Source organism: Apis mellifera, linkage group LG12 (genome assembly GCF_003254395.2).
Source record: "Apis mellifera strain DH4 linkage group LG12, Amel_HAv3.1, whole genome shotgun sequence".
Taxonomy (NCBI): domain Eukaryota; kingdom Metazoa; phylum Arthropoda; class Insecta; order Hymenoptera; family Apidae; genus Apis; species Apis mellifera.
The window spans coordinates 1,920,591-1,942,072 of record NC_037649.1 but is presented as its reverse complement, the minus strand read 5'-3'; the positions used below and the strand labels follow the sequence as shown (position 1 = coordinate 1,942,072).

At 25.4% G+C, this 21,482-nt stretch overlaps 1 protein-coding gene across 7 annotated transcripts in view; it reads right to left on the bottom strand.

Annotated features, from left to right (window-relative positions):
• The window catches only part of LOC408372 (poly(rC)-binding protein 3), a 319,750-nt gene that overhangs the window by 86,966 nt on the left and 211,302 nt on the right, over positions 1–21,482 (bottom strand). For 6 of the 7 annotated variants that reach the window (XM_026444321.1, XM_006559233.3, XM_006559231.3 and 3 more), the window contains one exon: positions 12,311–12,666. In XM_026444321.1, the coding sequence (XP_026300106.1) occupies positions 12,311–12,391 (81 nt within the window). In that variant the 5' untranslated portion in view covers positions 12,392–12,666. Of the gene's footprint in view, positions 1–12,310; positions 12,667–13,335; positions 13,494–21,482 lie in introns of those variants that run through there. The other variant, XM_016915423.2, reaches the window with a different exon arrangement.

The window sequence follows — 21,482 nt, the reverse complement described above, 5'->3', positions numbered from 1 at the left end:
ATACATATATTGTGTTCTACATATTTTTCCAAATTTACATTTTTCATGCATGATCATCCATATATCTATTAATATTCTATCATATGATCTTTTGCCCAATAATTGATATATTCGTTCAATTTATTTATTCATTAATTTTTGTGTAGAAAATGATTATTTATATTCTTTTTCTTTGCACAATAAATCCAATAATAATGATTAATGATTCTTCGACAAGTCATAAATTTTTATTATACAATTAATACAATTTGTTTAAATTACAAATATTATTTATTTATATTCTTGTAATTAATTGGAAATTTTTTTAATTTATAATAATAATTGACATTTTATAACGCATAATATCATATAATATGAAAAATATTAAATTTTATATTGCAATTTATTATGAATTAATAACTCCATGTTGATAAACTAGACTCATCTTTCACCTAGTTTTTTTTAATCAACGTTAAATTGAGCCTGTAATAATGGTTACGTCACAAGTATTCCGTTGTGCCGGTTGAGGATTAAATAGCAGAATCGATGTACACTATTGGCCATAATTATTTGAACGATTTCATTCGAGGAATGAAAAAGAAAAAAAGATTATTTTTTAAAATATAAAAATGTATTTTACAGTAAATAAATCTTTTTAAACAATTTTCGAATATTCATAAAAGAAATTTAATTTAAAAAAAAAAATTAATTATTTTTAGATTATTTCTCAATCGAATAATCGAAATTCGGATAATCAACATTTTATTATACAAATTTTTGATTATTTTCATTTATATATAGCACACATTTTTATATTTTCTGAATATTAATGAATCCGTGAAAAATACATATACACGATTTTATTATTAAATACTCAATCAATATAAATCACATTTTCTAAAAATATATAATTCAAAAATTTCTCTTTAATTATTATTTAACCTTTTAATTGACGAATCAATTAAGTGATTATTCCAAAGTTAGTTTAACATTGACTTTATCGATTTGTTAACTAAATATTTAAACAATAAAAAAAATTCTTGAATTTTGAGTGGTGAATTTTTCAGAGAATGTAAATTACATTTGGTCTTCCATAGCGTGTTGTTTTGTGAAAAATTGAAAAAGAATAACAGAGGGCGCAACGAGCGTAGATGTGTATTCGTCGAATACACAAAATATGCGCTCTCTCACGATTTAAAAATTAATCTTTACAATCAACAAATGATACACGCGATTACCGCTCAATCCTCAGTTTTTTATTTTTTTTTTTTTCTTTGAAAAAAAATGTAGGATTTACACGATGAAAATATAAGCTAATTCGTGTAATTGAAATGGTTAGAAACATCGTCGACATCTAAAAATGTCAGATTAGATTTGTAATGGACTTGTGTGTAAAATGAACATGAAAGAGAAAAAAAAAAAAATTCCAATTCGTTTTCCATTTAGAATTCAATAACGGACTGGAATTAAGCAAACTACGTTTCAAATTGAAACGGGGAATAACGAATTTGAAATAGCGTTTTCTTCTTTCGTTTTCAATAATGTTTGTTGCAATTAACCGAAATATCGATCTGCTTCGTTCGAAATAATAACGATTTTTTTTTTTTTTTTTTGAAATAAAACATTGTCCTCTCATCGTTTTTTCCGTATTTCGATCATTTTCAATTTCGCATAAATATTTTTCGAACAAAATTTATGTAACCACGAAGTTATCGAGGAATTTTTCTTTTGCCATTTAATTGAATAATTGAATTACTTGTCGATATTAAACACGTTTCAAGAAAATAAAATTTGTAAATAAGAAAGAATTTAAATTATATTGTGATTTACAAATTGATATAAAAATTTTAATATCATTATTATAAAATACTAGTTGGACACAAATATATCAAATCAATAAAAAAAAAATCTTTAATAATGATTTATAATAAATAACTATATATACGTATATAAATTTTCAATACAAGAAATTATTGGACAGAAAAATCGTATGACAGATAATATTGATAATGTTTGATAAAAAGTTTAAAATTTAAATAAAATAAAATCGACATGAAGGATAAAAGGTTGGTTTCCATGCATTTGTCAAATCAATACAAATACACCGTAAAAAGGAAAGAAGAAAGAAGAAAGCAGGAAATATAAAGTTCCACCAAATTCCATCCTGAATCTTCGGCTCGAGATGTTAAACCGGAAATGGAGCACCGAGAGAGGTCGAATTTCTTTTTTCGCCTTGGCTATCCATGACCCGAGTCAATAATAAATCGGTTAGCACGTGTGCCAAGAAGATGCCACCACTCTCTCTCACGAGTTTATTTTGTTTTCGACGTGGATACGTTTCCTCGATAGGATTACCATAAAATAGTACACAATATAATAACGTAGGGAGAGAGAAAAAAAAATTTAAATTTGTTCTTAAAAAAAACTTCTGAAAGAATCCTCTCATTATCCATACAATACTATATACCATATTATACCAAATTATATTGCTCCAGACTATATTATATTACATGAAACCACAGCATATATGGAACCATTCCACATTATGTACAAAGTACCATACCAAGCTATATTAATATACTACATTTTATAACATACTATAAAATCCCATATTACACCTATTATACATACCCATTATATGCTATATAAGGCATTTCATATTAAAACTATTATTCCACGTTGAATCATATTATACCATATACATTATTTTACATTAAGCTACATCACCTTACACTAAACCATACCAATATACACCATACTAATATCATATACCATGTAACATACTTGTGCTATTATATCATACACATCAAAATAAACTATTTTGTGATACATCACACCAATGTACATACCATATAATATATCATATATCACACTGAACTATTCTATTGAACCATTATGTACAAAATATATATATAATATAGTACTACATGTACAATATATTACTACTATATTAAGTAATATTGTATCGATGTTCTTCCCTTTTTTCGACCATGAAAATATCCTCGAACGAACGAGTTCCTTCTCGGTACGTTCAACCCTCTCCACTCGAGCCGCGATATTATCCAGCGGAACACGGGCGAGGAAACTCTCTCGAAAGGAGACTCTCGTTTACAAGCGACGGATCCTGGTTTTATTGCCGCCGAAACCACGACGAGAACAAATGCACCGGACGAGATAAGCAATTCTGATCTTCCATCCCCACGGCCTCTCGACAGGTAAGCGATTTTTTTTTTTTTTTAAGGGAATTTCGGAAGAGGCCCTTTAAACCTAGCTCTATTTCGTACAACGATTTTGTAATTTCAAGATTGAACGGGGTTTGGGAGTTTTGAAATTGTGAATCCAGGTTATATTTGAACTTGTTTCTTGAAACTGTGGAGATTTTAATGGGGATAGAGGAAAGTTGAATGAGTTGGATCTTTTGGAGATATTTTATTGAATTCTTTTTCATTTTAAAAAAGAAATATTTTTCATTAGAATTATAAAATGTAAATTGTAATATAAATTTTGTTTAAATAATTTTAATAAATCATGAGGGGAAAATTGCAAATTGTGCAAATTGATTAGTTTAAATTGAATTAAGAAAATTTGTTTAGTATTTTAAAATTGCAAATTTAAAAGTTGTATGTAATATTAAATTTAGAAGTATTTAGATTTTTAATCAAGTTTAATCGAATTTTCAAAGTTTAAATTTGCAAATCGTTTAGTTTTTTCAAGATATTAAAAATTTTAGTAAATTTTTTTAAAAATTCATTAATAAGTTATGTTCTCAAGAAATAGAATTTTATTCAATCTTGTAAAATTGTAGTTGTTAAATGTATAATTAGTACTTCATCAAATTGGTTTTTTTTGAGTAGTAGAGATTTTATTGGAATTCGCAGAGAATCTTGTTGAAGTGGTGAATTGTGCATTGTTACACTGGTTTCCCTTCAGAGAATGAAAAATTAAATTTTGTAGAATTCAAAGTTAAATTTGCAAATTGTAGATTGTTAAATTACTCTTTTTAAAAATTTGATTGAATCCTCTATTTGGATTAGTAAATGCTATTAAATAATGAAGAAAATTGTATAAAATTTCTTGTTAAGTTACAATAAAAAATACTAAAAATATGTAGATATAAAAAACATTTAAAAAAGTTTATAATAAGATTGATTTTAAAATTATGAAAAGAAACCAAAGATTGAAAGTAAAAAAATGTTACTGAAATAATCCTTCAAAGAAACAATTATATGTAATAATAATAAAAAATATTTCAAAATAAAGAAACTAATTTGAAAATCAATAAAAAATTCAGAGATATCAATAGAATTTAATTCATAAAACTTTTAAAAAAATTAAATGCAATACAATGAATACAGTCAAAAGCGATAACATAATTTTTTTCTTCAAAAATTTAATGTGTTCCTGGAAGATTGATTTCAGAAGTCAAAACAAATATAAAAATTAGTTCAAGTTTATTTATTAAGACAAAAGTAATTTAAATTTTCTAGATAAAATGGAACTTATTTTGAAATTTTTGAATAAAACCTTAGATTTGACATAATTTATGAAACTTTATTTAGAGTAAAGAATATCACAAAGTAGGTATATAGATATCAAAAAAATTAAAATAATTTCAAGCAATCAAAAAAAACCAAAGATTCATAAAACAAGATCAGGAAAAAAAGATTTAATTCAAAATAAAATAAAAGCAATGAACAATTATCAAAATACTAAAAAATAATGTACAAATAAACCGATCTTGAAGCAATAAAAAAATAAATAAATAAAAACTTCACATCGAGAATATCAGACTCTAATCTAATGAATTTAAATTATATTATATTGAAATTTAAAATAAAATAAATGAATAACATTTTGACACAAAATATTAAAGAATAATCTATAAATACCAAATCAATCAAAAGAAGTGAAAAATTTACATTGAGAATATTATATCTCACAATTTAACACAACTTATAATAAAATTTTACTTAATAAAAGAAATGAACAATTATCATAAAATAAAATATCAAAAAATAATTTACAAATATGAAAGTGATTTCGAATTAGAAAAATAAATAAATAAATAAATAAATTCATATGGAGAATATTATTTCAAAATCTAATTAATCTAATCTAAATTATAATGAAAATTTACTTAAAATAAAATAGTAGTAATGAACAACTATAAAACAATAATCTACAGATACGAAACTAATCTCGAAGCAAGAAGAACTATAAAAAAGTATAAAGAAACCTTAATCAAAATAAGTTAAAAGCAATGAACAAAATCATAAAATATCAAAGAATAATCTACAAATACGAAACCGATTTCGAAGCGATCAAAAGAAGCCAGAAATGGTGACAGAATCTCTAACCTATAAAGAAACCTTGATCAAAATAAGTTAAAAGCAATGAACAAAGTCATAAAGTATCAAAGAATAATCTACAAATACGAAACCGATCTCGAGCCAATCAAAAGAAACTCCCCTCTCCAAAAAAAAAAAAAGAAAAAATCGAAAACATCATTCTAGGCGACGGAGTTTTAACTTACAACGAAACCTTAATCAAAACAAGGCGAAACCAACGAACAACTGCCATAAAATATGAAAGAATAATTTACAGACACGAAATCTCGATCTAGAAATGGAAAAAAAGTTCCAATCATTCGAAGCAACGAACAACTAACCATAAAATACACAAAAAAAAAAAAAATATCGAAGAACAATCTTTAGATTACGAAGCAATCGAAAGAAATTAAAAAAAAAAAAAAAAAAAAAAAAAAAAAAAAAAAAAAAAAAAAAAAAGAATCCAACATAATCACGCATCTCGAGTCGAAACGAATGGCATTTCGACGAGATGCGACTTCCGGGCACAGGACGAAGGCGTAAGAAGGGAGAGGTGTCGCTCCTCGTAAATATCGATCCCGATAACTGTCGGAAAGGAAACAGCACGAAGGGAAACGCAGTGCGAAAGGCGGATCGACGAACGACGCCCCACAGATTTACAATCTCGGTGTGAACGCGAGCCAAGACGACACTATTCCTCTCGTTGCCCAGGGTTCTCTTCGACAATTACGATTTTTATTTTCGTGCCCGCCACTACTGCTAGAAGGAAGGTATTTTCGTCGGACTTGGATTACCATCCCAAAATAAGCGAGCGCCGCGCAGCCACGCAACCCGGTGTTGTAATTAGAGTGGACACCGATCGATGATTTCGCTTAATTGATCGAGTATCGCACAAGTTTGTGCGTTATTCGTTTCGGAATTTCGGGTATATATATATGGCTCGTGATAATATCCAATTTACGAGGGAAAAAATGAGAATAAATTTCGTCGATAAGCTTATTCGTTTATTTCAGTTAGTTCATCGTTATTACCGATAGTTGGTAAACTGTACTACCGTATTAATATATTCGTGGAGACACGCTTTTGGAGAATCGATTCTGGAGGTTAAAATGTCGGTTACCTTATCGACTTATAAATAATTTAACTTCTTCAAAGATACTGACACACTTAGTGCGTTTAATTTTATTTTAAAATTAAAATTATTCGGAATAAAAGAAAAAATTAAAATTTGTTCAAGAACTCTTCATTGCAGAATGTTTTAATATTTAAGAATCATTGCTTTTGAAAGTATTGTAATGATATCTTTTGATATGTTTTATAGTGTTTCTAAAGAGATTGAGTTTGGATGAAAATTTTTATCTCACTTCATCTAATACAAATTTCAATTACACTCACAACTAGATTGCCAAAATTTGTACAATCTATGGAAAATTTGAATGTATAAAAATCTACAAAAGATTACAAAGTTTATGATATATAAAAATTTAAATTTTCACAAATATATCTAATTTAATATTTAATAAATCATCCTACAATTATCTTTTTAACAATAATAACTTGTAATTTATGATACTTTAAGATTCCAAATCACACAATATGATTATAAATAAATAAAAAAAATCTAGATCACTATATTTTAATGTAAAAGGTCATCAATTTTTTAAATACTTTTAATTTACTTTGTATTTTCATGATATTAGTGTACAACATTAGATACGCGTTTCTCGTTCATTTTTCCACAACAATTATCCCTACATTTTTGTCAGAGACATTCTTAACTCTTTTGCATGAATTTCGTGAGTTAAAATAATGGGACACCAGGAAGAAAATCTCGACATTTTCATTTCCCAAATATTCGTACACCAGCAACCCCTAAATTCCATCTGACGAATATTCTTAGGTAGATGGAAGAGGGATATTTCGAAGGATTGCGAGAATCGTGTCCGAGAACGCTAATGATCTTTCGAGCTGGTTTCTGGAATTCTGCACACGATCTGCACAGATCCGCCCGTCCTAGCATGCAAGCATGCTATGCAAGACATTGCTCACGCTCTTGATTTACGTTGGAATCCAAGCAAGAGAGCTGGACACAGAGATACATCTCGACGATGAAATATTAGATTGTCCCAAAATTTCTTTTCGTTATTTGCTTCGTGGTTCGAGAAATGTATAGTCCTATTTGCTCTCCATTGATATTAACACGTTTATACACGCGACACCGTGTATCTCCTTCTCTGTTTCGTTTCGTTTATTAATTTCATCGCGTTCGACGAAGAATTATTTCTTTAATTTTCCCTAAATCTTTTTTTGTAAAATAAACTAATTAATTAATATCACAAAATTGTTATTTTATAATTTTATTATCTAATAAAATTAATTTATAAAAATCCTATAATTATTCCTACTATAATTATTTTAAATACTATTAACTTGTAAATGAATAATAAATTAATTCTTATTAAATTAAAGATTAATTTTCTATAAATTAATCTAAAAATTATCATTAATAATATTGAAACACATATAATTTTATCCTCTTTCCTATAAATAACATTTATTATTAAATATTTTCTAGTTATAACTAAAATTATTCGAAATGAATAAGATACAGTAAAAATTGTTAACCAACAATTAAATTAATTATTGAAAAATAAATTATTTTCCTAAAAAAAAATATTTCAATAATTAAATATTTAGACTAATAACCTACTAAAAAAGGAAATCCACATAACCTTAAAATTGAAAAAATAATAATTATTCTTTTTAACGGATAAATATAATGTATTCCATAATATAAACGAATATCTTGATTACTATATATATAAAATGTATATATCTACCTGAATCGATAATCAAGTTTGATTTCTCCTTCTAAGAAAAAAAAATTATTTCAATGATAATCAAACGTCATCTTTATATATATATTTTCATAGATTTAAATAAAAATAATTTTAGAAGGAAGAGTACTCGATCTCGTTCGTTATTCGAGAAAAACGAATCTCTGTAAAAACACGACAGGCTAATATATTCCATATTTCTTACGACGACGGCGAAAACGGTGGTAAATAGTTAGGATGATGTTCCAACGTGAAATAAGCGCGTCTGTTGCAGAAGTGAGCGTGAAGGATAGTGTTTTTCGAGTTGCATATGCATCGAAACACTTTGCTCGAACAATAAATTGGACCTCTTGTGTCGAGTGTTGGAAGACGAACGAGCAAACGAAATTTGTAATCGAGTATTATGATAGGGATAGAAGACGTGATATTGAGGGAAGAGAATGAAAAATAAGTGCAAAATTCCTGTGATTTTTATGAAAATTCGTTGAATTTTTATTAGATAACTTTGATATCCATCAAAGAAAAGAAGAAAATAGCTAAAGAATTGTTCTTTTTTTGCTTTTTCATTTTTCTCACGTTTTAAATATTTCACGTTTATAATTAAATTTAATATGGCGAATAATCGAGATTCCAGCATTATTAATCAAGATCTCGATATACAGGGAATGAGCAAATCATGGAAATATTTAATCATGAAAAAACAATATGCAAATCAATTTTCTATCTGTTAATATTAGAAACATAGAGGGAAATTTCTAATATTTTCAATGATATTTGTTAAAATTTCAACAAATTTTTCAATAAACTTGAAAATTATTATTTTCATTGATTTCATAAACTTTGTAATAATGTAACATTTTCAGTAAATAATGTTCTTTATATACAAAAATAATTTTGGATGAAAAAATACATTTAAAAAAAAATAAAGTTTCAAAACTTCAAAACTCTCACAATAATTCTCAAAAATGAATTTTATAAAAAGTAAAGTTTTGTGTATTTAAATTCAAATGATTAGGAACAAGTATTTTTCAATATTAAAAAATAATTATACAATATTTTGATTTATTTGTTCCATGCTCCTCATATTTTTCATTCCCTAAAAAAAATTTTCCAATAGATATACACCTACACCTCCCTCTACACCTTCCTTATGGAAATTAGCAATTAAAGTTAAATCATAGGTCTCTAACGAAGATATTTGAAAGGAGATTAAAAATTAATGAAAATATTCATTGAAATTATATCGACGATTTTAATTTTTTACTTTGAATTTAAACTTTTTTGTTATTAAATTAGAATTACGTATTTACTTTTCTCATTAATAATTTATTATCGAAAATTTTAAAGGAGAAAAGAAAATTAAAAATTCTGTTCAAAGAACGTTTCTTTCAATTTAAGATCAAATTATTTTTAATTTTTAATATATATGCTTCCTCTGATTTTCTAATTTTATTTAGAAAAATTTATTTATTTTCTGATATTAATTTCTCTAGAAATATAAGCTTATTAATTTTTAAATTCACATATATTATATTTGCTTTGCTTTCATTTCATTATCAATTTTCCTTTTTATCTATCTAATTATAATTACCTATATGAAAATACACGAAATGAAATTTTTATTCATATCAGGATCAACAATATTAATAATATTTTATCATTACATTAGCATTGATATATCTGAATCAATTCGATATCAGAATTGTAACACCAATACAAACTTTACTGCGTAAACGTGGAGCAGAGTGACAAATGTGTGTTTTTGTGCAACATTATGCAACGCCTCTCTTTGATTTATCTTTACAACCTTGTCTCTCGTTAAATCACATTCTTGCGGGAAATCCATCGTTATGTTACATACAATTACGCAATCGTGTGAATTAATCGATTTTCCTTATTCTGTTAAATAATTAGAAATTACATTAATAAATAATCTATGGCACGTTTTAATAAATTTATATTTGTATATGTAAAGTGATTAAAAAAAAAAAAAAAAAACTCGACATTTGACTTTTTACACGTGTATTATCCGCTTATTACAATTAATCTGATTATCATATTCAATAATATAGGAATTAAATATGAGAGACAAGATTATACGTTATATAAGATAAAATAATCGTATGAAGAATTATGTAATGATACATTTAACAAATTGTAAAATAAACAAAAAAATATCTTTTAATGATTATAAAAAGATTCATTATGCGAATTAACGAAGAGGAAGAAAAAAAAAAGAGGGAAAAAATTGTTACATAAAAATAAAGTAACTGTATGGACAATTATATAATATTTACATAATAGGAAAAGATTGTTGAGAAGATTCAAAATAATCATATGAATATGTTATACACTTTAAAAAATATTCATTGGATTATTATTTTATTTTACTTTATTACCTTGCTTCCACATTTTCTTTTTTTCTTTTTTATTTTCATTCATTAAGTTATCACAGCTAAGACAAAATATTGGTTACATGACTAACAGGATGTAGTCAAAAAACTAGGGTAACTGTCAATTGCTAATGATGAGTTTAATATCTTGTAGGCGTTCTGTGAACAGTGTGTATATTCATTAGATAAATGAATAGAGTGTTTAATAAAAGTAAAAATTAAGAAGTTGTGATAAGAAATAGAGGTTAAAAGAAAATCACAAAGAAATATGTAGATGTTATGAATAAGTAACAAGTCTTGTTTATAATAGAATCCCCATTATTCGAATATTCTAATATAACTACACTATCTCTATTTCAATAAAGTAATTAGTACACATAAGAATAATGGAAATAAAACTTAATTTGCAATTGATGTTGGACATGTGATATATGATCTATATGATATATATAAATGATATAAAAATTTAAATTTAAAAACTAAAAAGATAGTGAAAAAAAAAAAAAGAAAATAGCAATGATAAAATAAAATAAAATAATTCTACTTATAATATTTTTTTTAAAGTACATATAATATAAATAAAAGAAAGAAAGAAGTTTAAATCAATTATTCACTGTTCAATTTCAAGTACAATTAAAAATATTTGAAAGATATTAGAATTTATAGGAAAATGTATTTTGATTTAGTTGAAGAATTTTTAGATATATTACAAATTTGTGTTATCACATTAAAATAACAATTTCATCACAATTGTGTGATATTTATATAGAAATCAGTCATAAAATTAGCAAAAAGTATATGCATTAAAAAAAAATGCAACTCTTTACAAAATAATATTTGAAAATAAAAAATATTAAATATCTATTATAATATATTTTTGAAAAATTGATTCTAGAAAATAAGTACAAATATTAATGTATAAAAATATTGAAAATTGAAATTTATTTATTGATAAATAATTAAAATTTACTAATTATTATATGAAGCAAGGCAGAATGACGAAGACAATGATTTCATTCTGTCTTCTTCCAACTTTAAACTGAAAACTGAATTGTTTATAATTTAATAAATAAGTTTCAGCCGATATTTTTGTATATCAAATTTCGTGTTTGTTTTGGCCTCTAGAGTATACCCTCCAAAGATGTTCTATGAATATACATGTTATAGGATATTTTCACGTGTAGAATGTTAATATATTCGTGAAAAACTTTTGGAAGGTCGATTCTAAAGGCCAAAACAAACACAAAAGTTGATCCGCAAAAATGTTGGTTAACGCTTATTTATGAAGTTACGAGCAATTGATGTTTGCGTTAAATGGAACGAGACAGAGCGAGAGCGAGACCCGTTGACATGACAAAGACACGAATATATAACTATACCTCTCTTTCTTCCAGGATCGACCTTCTAAAGTGCCCTACGAGTACATTAATTTTTTACGAGCATTCTCTCAACTTCGAAGCTCAAACAAAAGATATATTTCTACACGAGAATCGAGAAAAGAAGAGCAGGCAATTTATAAAAGTTTTCCTACTAAATCGTATATATTAAAATTTCATTCAACTTGATTTAATTTCATTTAATTCATTTTACACGTATATATAACTTCGATCTAGCTAAAGCATGCATAAAATATTTCTAAGATATAAAATATAGAAATCATAATTATATATCAATATTCGAATTACTTTTAAGAGTAATTTTTCAGGGAAGGTTTTACAAATTGAACAGAATCAAGTATATATAATTATCAATTGATAACGATAGTTTTTCTTACCTTGCCTTGCATAATCAGGCGAATGGTCAGAGTGACCGAGGGGTCATCGTTCAAAACTGGTTTCGAATCCATACTGTCCATAACGGAGTCACAGATTCCTGTGGTTCAGATAGAGAGAGAGAGAGAGAGAGAAAAAGAGAAAGAGAGAGACAGAGAGAGAGAAAGAAAGAAAGAGATAGATAGAGAGAAAGAGAGAGAGAGAGAGAGAGAGAAAGACCTTCTTGAGATTTGAAGGGGGAGGGGAAGGATAAGAGGCAGGATAAGGTGGGCAGGGGGAAGGTTAGGCGAGTGATTTTAGTTGGAGGGGTCTGTGGGATGTGCTTTTCAATCGCTCCCAGGTGTGTTCAGTCCTTGCACTGTAATCAAACAATATGCACAAAAATTATTCGATCGTTCATTGTTGAGATAGGGAGGGGAAATTTTCTACGCCGATATTTCGTTCAATTTTCCGATTCGTGACAATTTTTTCTATTAATTTGTGATTGTGGATGTGAAGTGTGACTCGATATAAGAAGATGATGAAGTTGACGAAGGTATAAAGTTTGGAGTTCTTATATCGAATAAAAGGGACTTGAATTTTTCGTATATCGATTAATATTATGTATACATTTATGATATATTTTAATTCATATTACAATCTGCAAAATGATTTTTTTAGCATTCGATGCTTTTCTGCAATTGTGATGAATTATAATTTTTAATTTTCACAATCAAAAAAGAATTAACGCTTAGAAAATTACACAAAGATTCTTCTCAGTCAAAGAAGAATCTTTTATTAAATTAATAATTACAATTCTGAATTTTAAAAAATTCTCGATCGACAATAATAATTTATTGTGTTCATCAATGTTTAATAATATTTTTTGCAAAAGAAGAAAAAACAAATGGAATTCATTACTTCGACATAGTTATTGGAAAAAAAAACAAGAAGAAGAAGAAAAGAAAAGAATCGAATGAGACGTGGCCAATAATCGATCGAGCCTATTATACTTTTATATTACAAAATATTGTTCGACGCTACATACGTATTTACTTTATTGCTTTCTGATTGCGTTCATCCACGAGGCAATAACTATCAAAGCAACTGTTTTTAAATCCATCTCGTTGAATATGTATAACCGATAGGAAAAACGATATTAAAGAGGGAGAAATTTATATAACCACCACAAAAGAAACGAAGGAATCGGATGTAAAGATTTTTTTCCAATTATTCAAATAGCACTGGAGGAGAAGAAGTAGTGTCACTGTGTGCCTGGCTCCTCTATTATCCCATTATCTCTGTTTATCTGAACGCAAACATTAATTCAACTGCATATCGAAGTATATAAAGTAATCGTGCAACAAATGCGCCGGATACTTAAAATATAATTTGACGATTTCCTACGATTCTCTTTGTATAATTGGTAAAAATTTGCAAACGATTGTGCAACGATTATGCGTCTTCTTTAGAAAAAAAAATATTTATTCGTTGAATATCGAGAAATTATTATAACTTTATTTCTTTTTTTTTTTTTTTTTTAAGGAAATACAACTATAGACTTGGTTGAAAATCATCGAGCCAAGATTAATTAAATTAAATATGAAAATTCTCAAAATTACTATGATTCTCATCTCATATAATTGTGTAAATGTTTATAATTACAACTCGTTCAAAAAATAGTTTCGTTAGTGTAACACAAACTTTTTTATCAGAATTCGATATTAATTTTTATATATAATAAATACCTTGAGAATCATCAAGCCAAGATTAATTAAATTAAATATGAAAATTCTCAAAATTACTATGATTCTTATCCGATATAATTGAATTATAATATTTGTTACACGATTATTGAATTCGTTCAAAAAATGAGTTTCGTTTTTTTTTTAAGGAAATACAACTATAGCATAGACTTGATTGAAAATCATCAAGCCAAGATTAATTAAATTAAATATGAAAATTCTCAAAATTACTATGATTCTCATCCCATATAATTGAATTATAATGTTTATAATTACAACTCGTTCAAAAAATGAGTTTCATTGTGGAATAACACAAACTTTTTTATCAGAATTCGATATTAATTTTGATATATAATAAATACCTTGAGAATCAAGCCAAGATTATTTAAATTAAATATGAAAATTCTCAAAATTACTATGATTCTCATCCCATATAATTGAATTATAATGTTTATAATTACAACTCGTTCAAAAAATAAGTTTCGTTGATGTAACACAAACTTTTTTATCAGAATTCGATATTAATTTTGATATATAATAAATACCTTGAGAATCATCAAGCCAAGATTAATTAAATTAAATATGAAAATTCTCAAAATTACTATGATTCTCATCCGATATAATTGAATTATAATGTTTGTTACATGATTATTGAATTCGTTCAAAAAATAAGTTTCGTTAAAATAACACAAACTTTTTTATCAGAATTCGATATTAATTTTGATATATGATAATAAATACTTTGAGAATCATTAAGCCAAGATTAATTAAATTAAATATGAAAATTCTCAAAATTACTATGATTCTCATCCCATATAATTGAATTATAATGTTTATAATTACAACTCGTTCAAAAAATGAGTTTCATTGTGGAATAACACAAACTTTTTTATCAGAATTCGATATTAATTTTGATATATAATAAATACCTTGAGAATCAAGCCAAGATTATTTAAATTAAATATGAAAATTCTCAAAATTACTATGATTCTCATCCCATATAATTGAATTATAATGTTTATAATTACAACTCGTTCAAAAAATAAGTTTCGTTGATGTAACACAAACTTTTTTATCAGAATTCGATATTAATTTTGATATATAATAAATACCTTGAGAATCATCAAGCCAAGATTAATTAAATTAAATATGAAAATTCTCAAAATTACTATGATTCTCATCCGATATAATTGAATTATAATGTTTGTTACATGATTATTGAATTCGTTTAAAAAATGAGTTTCATTGTGGAATAACACAAACTTTTTTATCAGAATTCGTCGATAATAATTTTGATAAATACCAGGATATTAATATCTACGAGTCAAAATTATTAATTAATCCCGACTGATGAAATTTATTATTCTCAACTATGGATTAACCATGCTGTGAAAATTAGCTGTTCAAATTTTGATTGGCGAATTCGATCATTATTCGCGTCACTAACACTACGTCTTCGCCTATTCTTGTCCAAATTAGTATCGGTGAATTCGATCGTTACACTTGCAATTAATTAATACTCGGTTAACCGTTGTTGTCCGTCCAAAATTAGCAATTGGCCAATCCTGATCGGCGAATTCGGTCATAATTCTTGCGATTAATATTGTCGTCGGTTAGCATTGCTCCCCGAATTCGATCATTGTTCTTGCGATTAATACCGAACACTTGGTTAATATTGGTTGCCAGACTGTTGTCGATCAAGATTCATGTTGATTATTATTCAATTAATATTGTTGTCTATTGGTATCGATTAAGATTCGTGTTGTTTAATTCTCATTCGTTTCAACGAGACTCCAAAGAATATATTCAAGCTCTGCTTTTCAATTTTTATACACATTTTGTTAAATATGGTAAAATATGCAAAAAATAAGTAAATTAAATAGTCGATTTTTATTAAAAAATTTAATTCACTGAAAATTGCTACTAGATAATATACAACTGAATTTTATGTGAATTTTATTTATATACATGAAATGTTATTATGTATTGATAATTTGAATTCTTATCATCTTAAAATTTACTAAATAATTTGAAATAATTTGATTTGAATTATTGAAATAAGTATTTACTTTTGTGCAAAGAGAAGATGTTGTATTTTATATGTATTTTGGGATTAATATTGAAAATTTTAAAAGTTGAAAATAATTTGAAATAATTTGATTTGAATTATTGAAATAAATATAATAATAATAAATACTTTTGTGCAAAGAAAAGAAATGTATTTTACATGTATTTTGGAATTAATATTGAAAATTTTAAAAGTTGAAAATAATTTGAAATAATTTGAAATAATTTAATTTGAATTATTGAAATAAATAAGTTATTTATGTATTTTTTTGCAAAGAAGAAATGTATTTTGGAATTAATACTGAAAATTTTAAAAGTTGAAAAATTTGAGGTAAAAAGAACTAATAAAGTATACATAAGAATATATATCCAATATTGAAAATAAATAAAATTAGATATTTTTAATAAAAGTGACAAAGTAACATCAAAGGAATAAATTATATTTCTTTGTAAATTGTGATTAATTGTGAATTGAAGTTCAAAGTGAAATAAGAAATAATAAAATACTTGATTATATATATATATATATATGATAATATATCAAATGCGTTATTCAACTAATTAATTATTTATTCAACAATATATTACGCCTTATGAAATAAGATCATTAATGAATATTTTGAATATTGTGATTTAATATAAATTATATAAGATTTAATTTTAAATAAAATTTTTCTACACTCGAACTTTTTCTACACTTTATACATTTTTATATCAAGATAAGATAAACAATTTCAAGGTAACTAATTCCTTGGTTGTTAAAATTATTTTTAAAAAACAAGTATGGCTAAGATAATTCTGCATCTATGATAATATCATAGATGAAAGATCAGACTTGAAATTTACAATTAATTAATTAATTAATTAAATAAATAAATATTAGTATTTCAATCAATGTCATGTTTTTTATTTGATCAAGTGAATATTTTGAGACAAGACAAATAATTTCTACAAGAAAAAATAATAAATTGAAACATTATTTCAGGAAATAATGTTTATTTTTAATTGAAAATTTGAAATAATTAAATTCGGAATAAATATTAAAAAATAAATATACAGTAATAATTTTGAATAATAATATTAATAAGAAATATATTAATAATAATATAAATATTTGAAATCACTTATTGTCATTAAAAAAAGGAATAATTTCACAAAGTGACGAATAAATTATTTAATTGTAATAATTAATTTAACTTTCCGCATATTTATGAAATACTTGTGTTATTTTAAAAATAGGCTACTCATCAAATAATTTTTAAAATAACGTAATTTAATTGTTCCTCAAAATAATGTTTTATGAGTTATGTTGATTTTAATTTCTTAAGTATATTTCAAAATATTTTTTTTTCAATATATATTTTCTTCAACTTTTCTTCCTGATTTAATATTTAATTATTTAAAGATAATTATAAAATATTGAATAATATTAATAATATTAAATTTAATTTTATCATATTTTTCAAAGAAAATCTTCTATTTCTTTTTTTTATTTTAATCCATAATATTTATTAGAAAAAGAAACTCATGAATGAAAAAATAATATTTCAATAATTTATAAATACATAAATATTTTTGTACTTGAAACTTTAAAAAATTCTTCCAACACAAATATCTGTTATATCTTTGAGATCTTTAATTTTTAGACGATTTTTTAAATTAATGAAAATATTTTGAAGCTAATTTCATAACCAAAACACTTGTTCAAATTATTCCATTACACACACACACACACACACACACACACACACACACACACACACACACACACACACACACACACACACACACACACACACACACACACACACACACACAGAGAGAGTCGCATTCGCCATATTTAATCTTCTTCTATATCTTCAGCATTTCTTTCCATCTGAATAATATTCGATTAAAATGTATAGAAAATTTCTTTCATAGGAAACTTTTTCCCCTAGTTATCATAATTAATTTGAATCGACACAGCGAACCTTGCTAATTAAAATTTATACAGTAGACACTTTCATAAACGAATTCCACGAGGAATGCCAGTTATTCGGATTAACTAATTAAATTTAAACTTTTGTTCAATATAATAATATCGTTTTATGTACGTTTTGTCACAAAAGGGATGTAGCTGCGTTAAAATATATTTCGTACGTTCTTTATAAAAAAATTTTACACCGATAAAGAGGAACGAAAATTTCGAATTTATTTTTAATATGGCTTAACAATGATTTGAAAGTAAAATGGATAAAAAAAATTGCACAAAGGTAAAAAAAAGTATCAAGTTTTTCTTTATGAGAAGTATGCTAATATATTATTGCTAGAATTGAATTGGTAAACTAGCATAATAATATATATCATTAATTATATTGATATCAAATTATTATATTATTAATAATTTTTCTGTAAAATTTTCAAATGTTAAAGAAATGTTTATCTAACAAAGTCATGAATTAGAAAATATATGAGGAAAGAATGTAAGATAAAAAGTAATTTCAATCAATCAATGCAATGATTGAAAGAGAAATTATTTGCATGTTCAAATAAACTAACATATAATTGTTCAAAAATAATATTTACCTAAATAAAACGATATATCCCATTTGAATCTTACTTTTAATATTTATTATGATTAAGATATTAAATGATATTTACAAATAAAAATGATATACATATTATGCATTTAAAAAATCGTTGTCCGAAAAACAATATTTAAGCATTGCAAGAAGAATTTCTGAGAAACTATGACAAACAGAGACATAAAACCAACATAATTCCATCGATTCTATGCCGACAAGGGTATCCATAACAGACGAAGAACAAATATATCTTAGCTGGAACGAGCATTCCAAGCCTCTCAGAAATAAAGGAAACAGAGTTGTTGGACAAATTTTACACGATTTCAACCGTTTTAACAACCATCAAGGAGACCAAATGCATCTCCAAACATATTTCCAAATTCTTTTTCATACTTTTCCTAAGTTATCATCTGAATTCTATTTTTGAAAAATTTAATTGAAAATATTTAAATCCAAGTGGATAAATACTATTTATTATTTACATATAATTTGAATAAATAATAAAATATAAGCATTGAAGAAAACTATGTATGATATTATATATTCAGGAAACAATTTTGGAGGATCGATTCTAAAAGTCAAAACAAATACAAAAATATCAATTGAAGCTTATTTATTAGAGTTTTTAAATATATAATTATCCTGTTTGAAATTCTGAAATTTAAATGAAAAAAAGAAAAATTAATATAGATATATGGTTTCTTAAAAATTATATTATCTTATATAATTTAATTTTAATAATAAACCTGATATGATAGCTTACAACGTTGAAATGATTAATATTAATGTATGCATAGGTACACATTTAATAACTTTTTACAATTTAAAAATTAACATTGAATACACGTTTTCCTATAAAACGTGTATAAAATGATAATACATTTTTTTTAAATAATCAAACCTCAGTTATTTTTAACAGGCAATTTCACAGAAAATTCCCACAATAAATATGCACAATAACTACTTGTCTAATATAGTAATAAATGAGTAAGTAAAGATTAGAAATCTCTTACAAACAGATTAAGAAGTTAATAAATTTTGAAACACATATCATTCTTTGACTATTTGAATAGTCAAGTCAGTTTTAAAGCTATTTACTTTTATATTTTTCCTAAATTATTTAATTATCTTGATTGCCTCTCACGTGTCATTGTATGAAAATGATATTTCAAATAATATTTCAATAATTTTTTTTAGTATAGCATAATTTTATCACAGAATCTTTATCACTATTTATATATTTTACCTGTATGTACTTAATCAATAACTTCAACAAATTTAATGAAATTATAAGAAAAAAATAATAGCCAAGTTGCTTGATTAATATATGAATACTTCAATATAAATAATTAAAGTATAAATTTCTTATAAGATTGATAAGAAACTAAAATATAATATACATATGCAACATATAATTGCATGCTATTATTAAAATTATTATTATAAATAAAAAAACAAATAACAAAAAAAAGAAAAGAATATTAAAATGCCTACGTTGAATATACTTTTGAAACTTACTTTGTCCTACTTTGAAAATTAGTCTTAACCTACTTTCCCATCTTAAATATAACCGTATTGTCATACGGACGTATACCTCGTTAAAAGTGAAGCGATCGTTCGAAAAGGATTCGCATTTTCGATCGAGAAAGAAAATTCCATTTCAGATCGACGTTATTTTCAAGGCTCGCGTGCGTGCACCATAGTGTATTATCATTGGATGTCTGTTCTTTGTTGCTTCTAACGAACCGCTTCCTCATTACGGGCACGTGTATAGAAGCCACTTAAATATAACTTTCTGTCACAAAGAAACCCTGCCGTGGCGGGACAGAAAAATATGTTCAATAATCGCGTGCTGTTTTTGCACACGTGTGTGGGACGATGTTGCGTCTTGAAAAGGGAAGATGACTTACAGAACACTTGGTTTCTTAACCATGGAAAATTTATTATATTTTTATTGTCGTTTATAAATTGGCAAAAATTATTTTTTTTATCAAATAACGTTTAACTTACGAATAATTATTGGAAAATTATTAATCGACGGATATTTATGGGTTTTGAGATATTAATAAAAAAAAATTTTTGATATTATACGTTGAGAGTTTTTTATGATCTTCTCTGCAATATTCGTCGTTTTCGAATGTCGAGTAACTAATGACATCTATCCGCGTTGGCATTTTTAGGGTCACTCGTTCTCGAATAATTGAATACATTTTATTAAATACGATGTCAGGGGCATAGAAAATAATTAATTTACAGATAAAAGTATATATTTTGGGTGTAGATGTGACAATTGTTATTATTTTTCGAATAGAAACGATTTTATAATGTTATATATTTTTAGGTTAGAATTTAATTATTGTGAAGAAATCGCCAATAAAGGATACTGAAACTATATTAGACAATGATTTTTACAGGAAAAAATGCTTTAATCACTGTTTTCCATGAGGATTTAATATATAATAAAATTATTATCTCAGAAATCGAAGTTAAAATTTTATATTTAGACTCCACTCTCTCTGTTTTACCATGCCTTCAAATTTATCATACCAATCGATTTTCTGGAACTTTATTCGAACGTTTTACTACAGTCAACTGAAAATAAACTGAATGTATTCTACTATCTGCACTACTATCTGAATTCTCTATTTACAATAAAGTGACAAACAGATATCTTTCCTTATCGCGGCACAAATGGAAATAATATTTGACGTTTGAAAATAATGTTGTTCGCGTTATATAGAACAACATTAAAACATGTATTTAATATTGTTAAATAATTGTTAAAAATAATTCGAAGATATCTAAAAGAAATTAGAAAG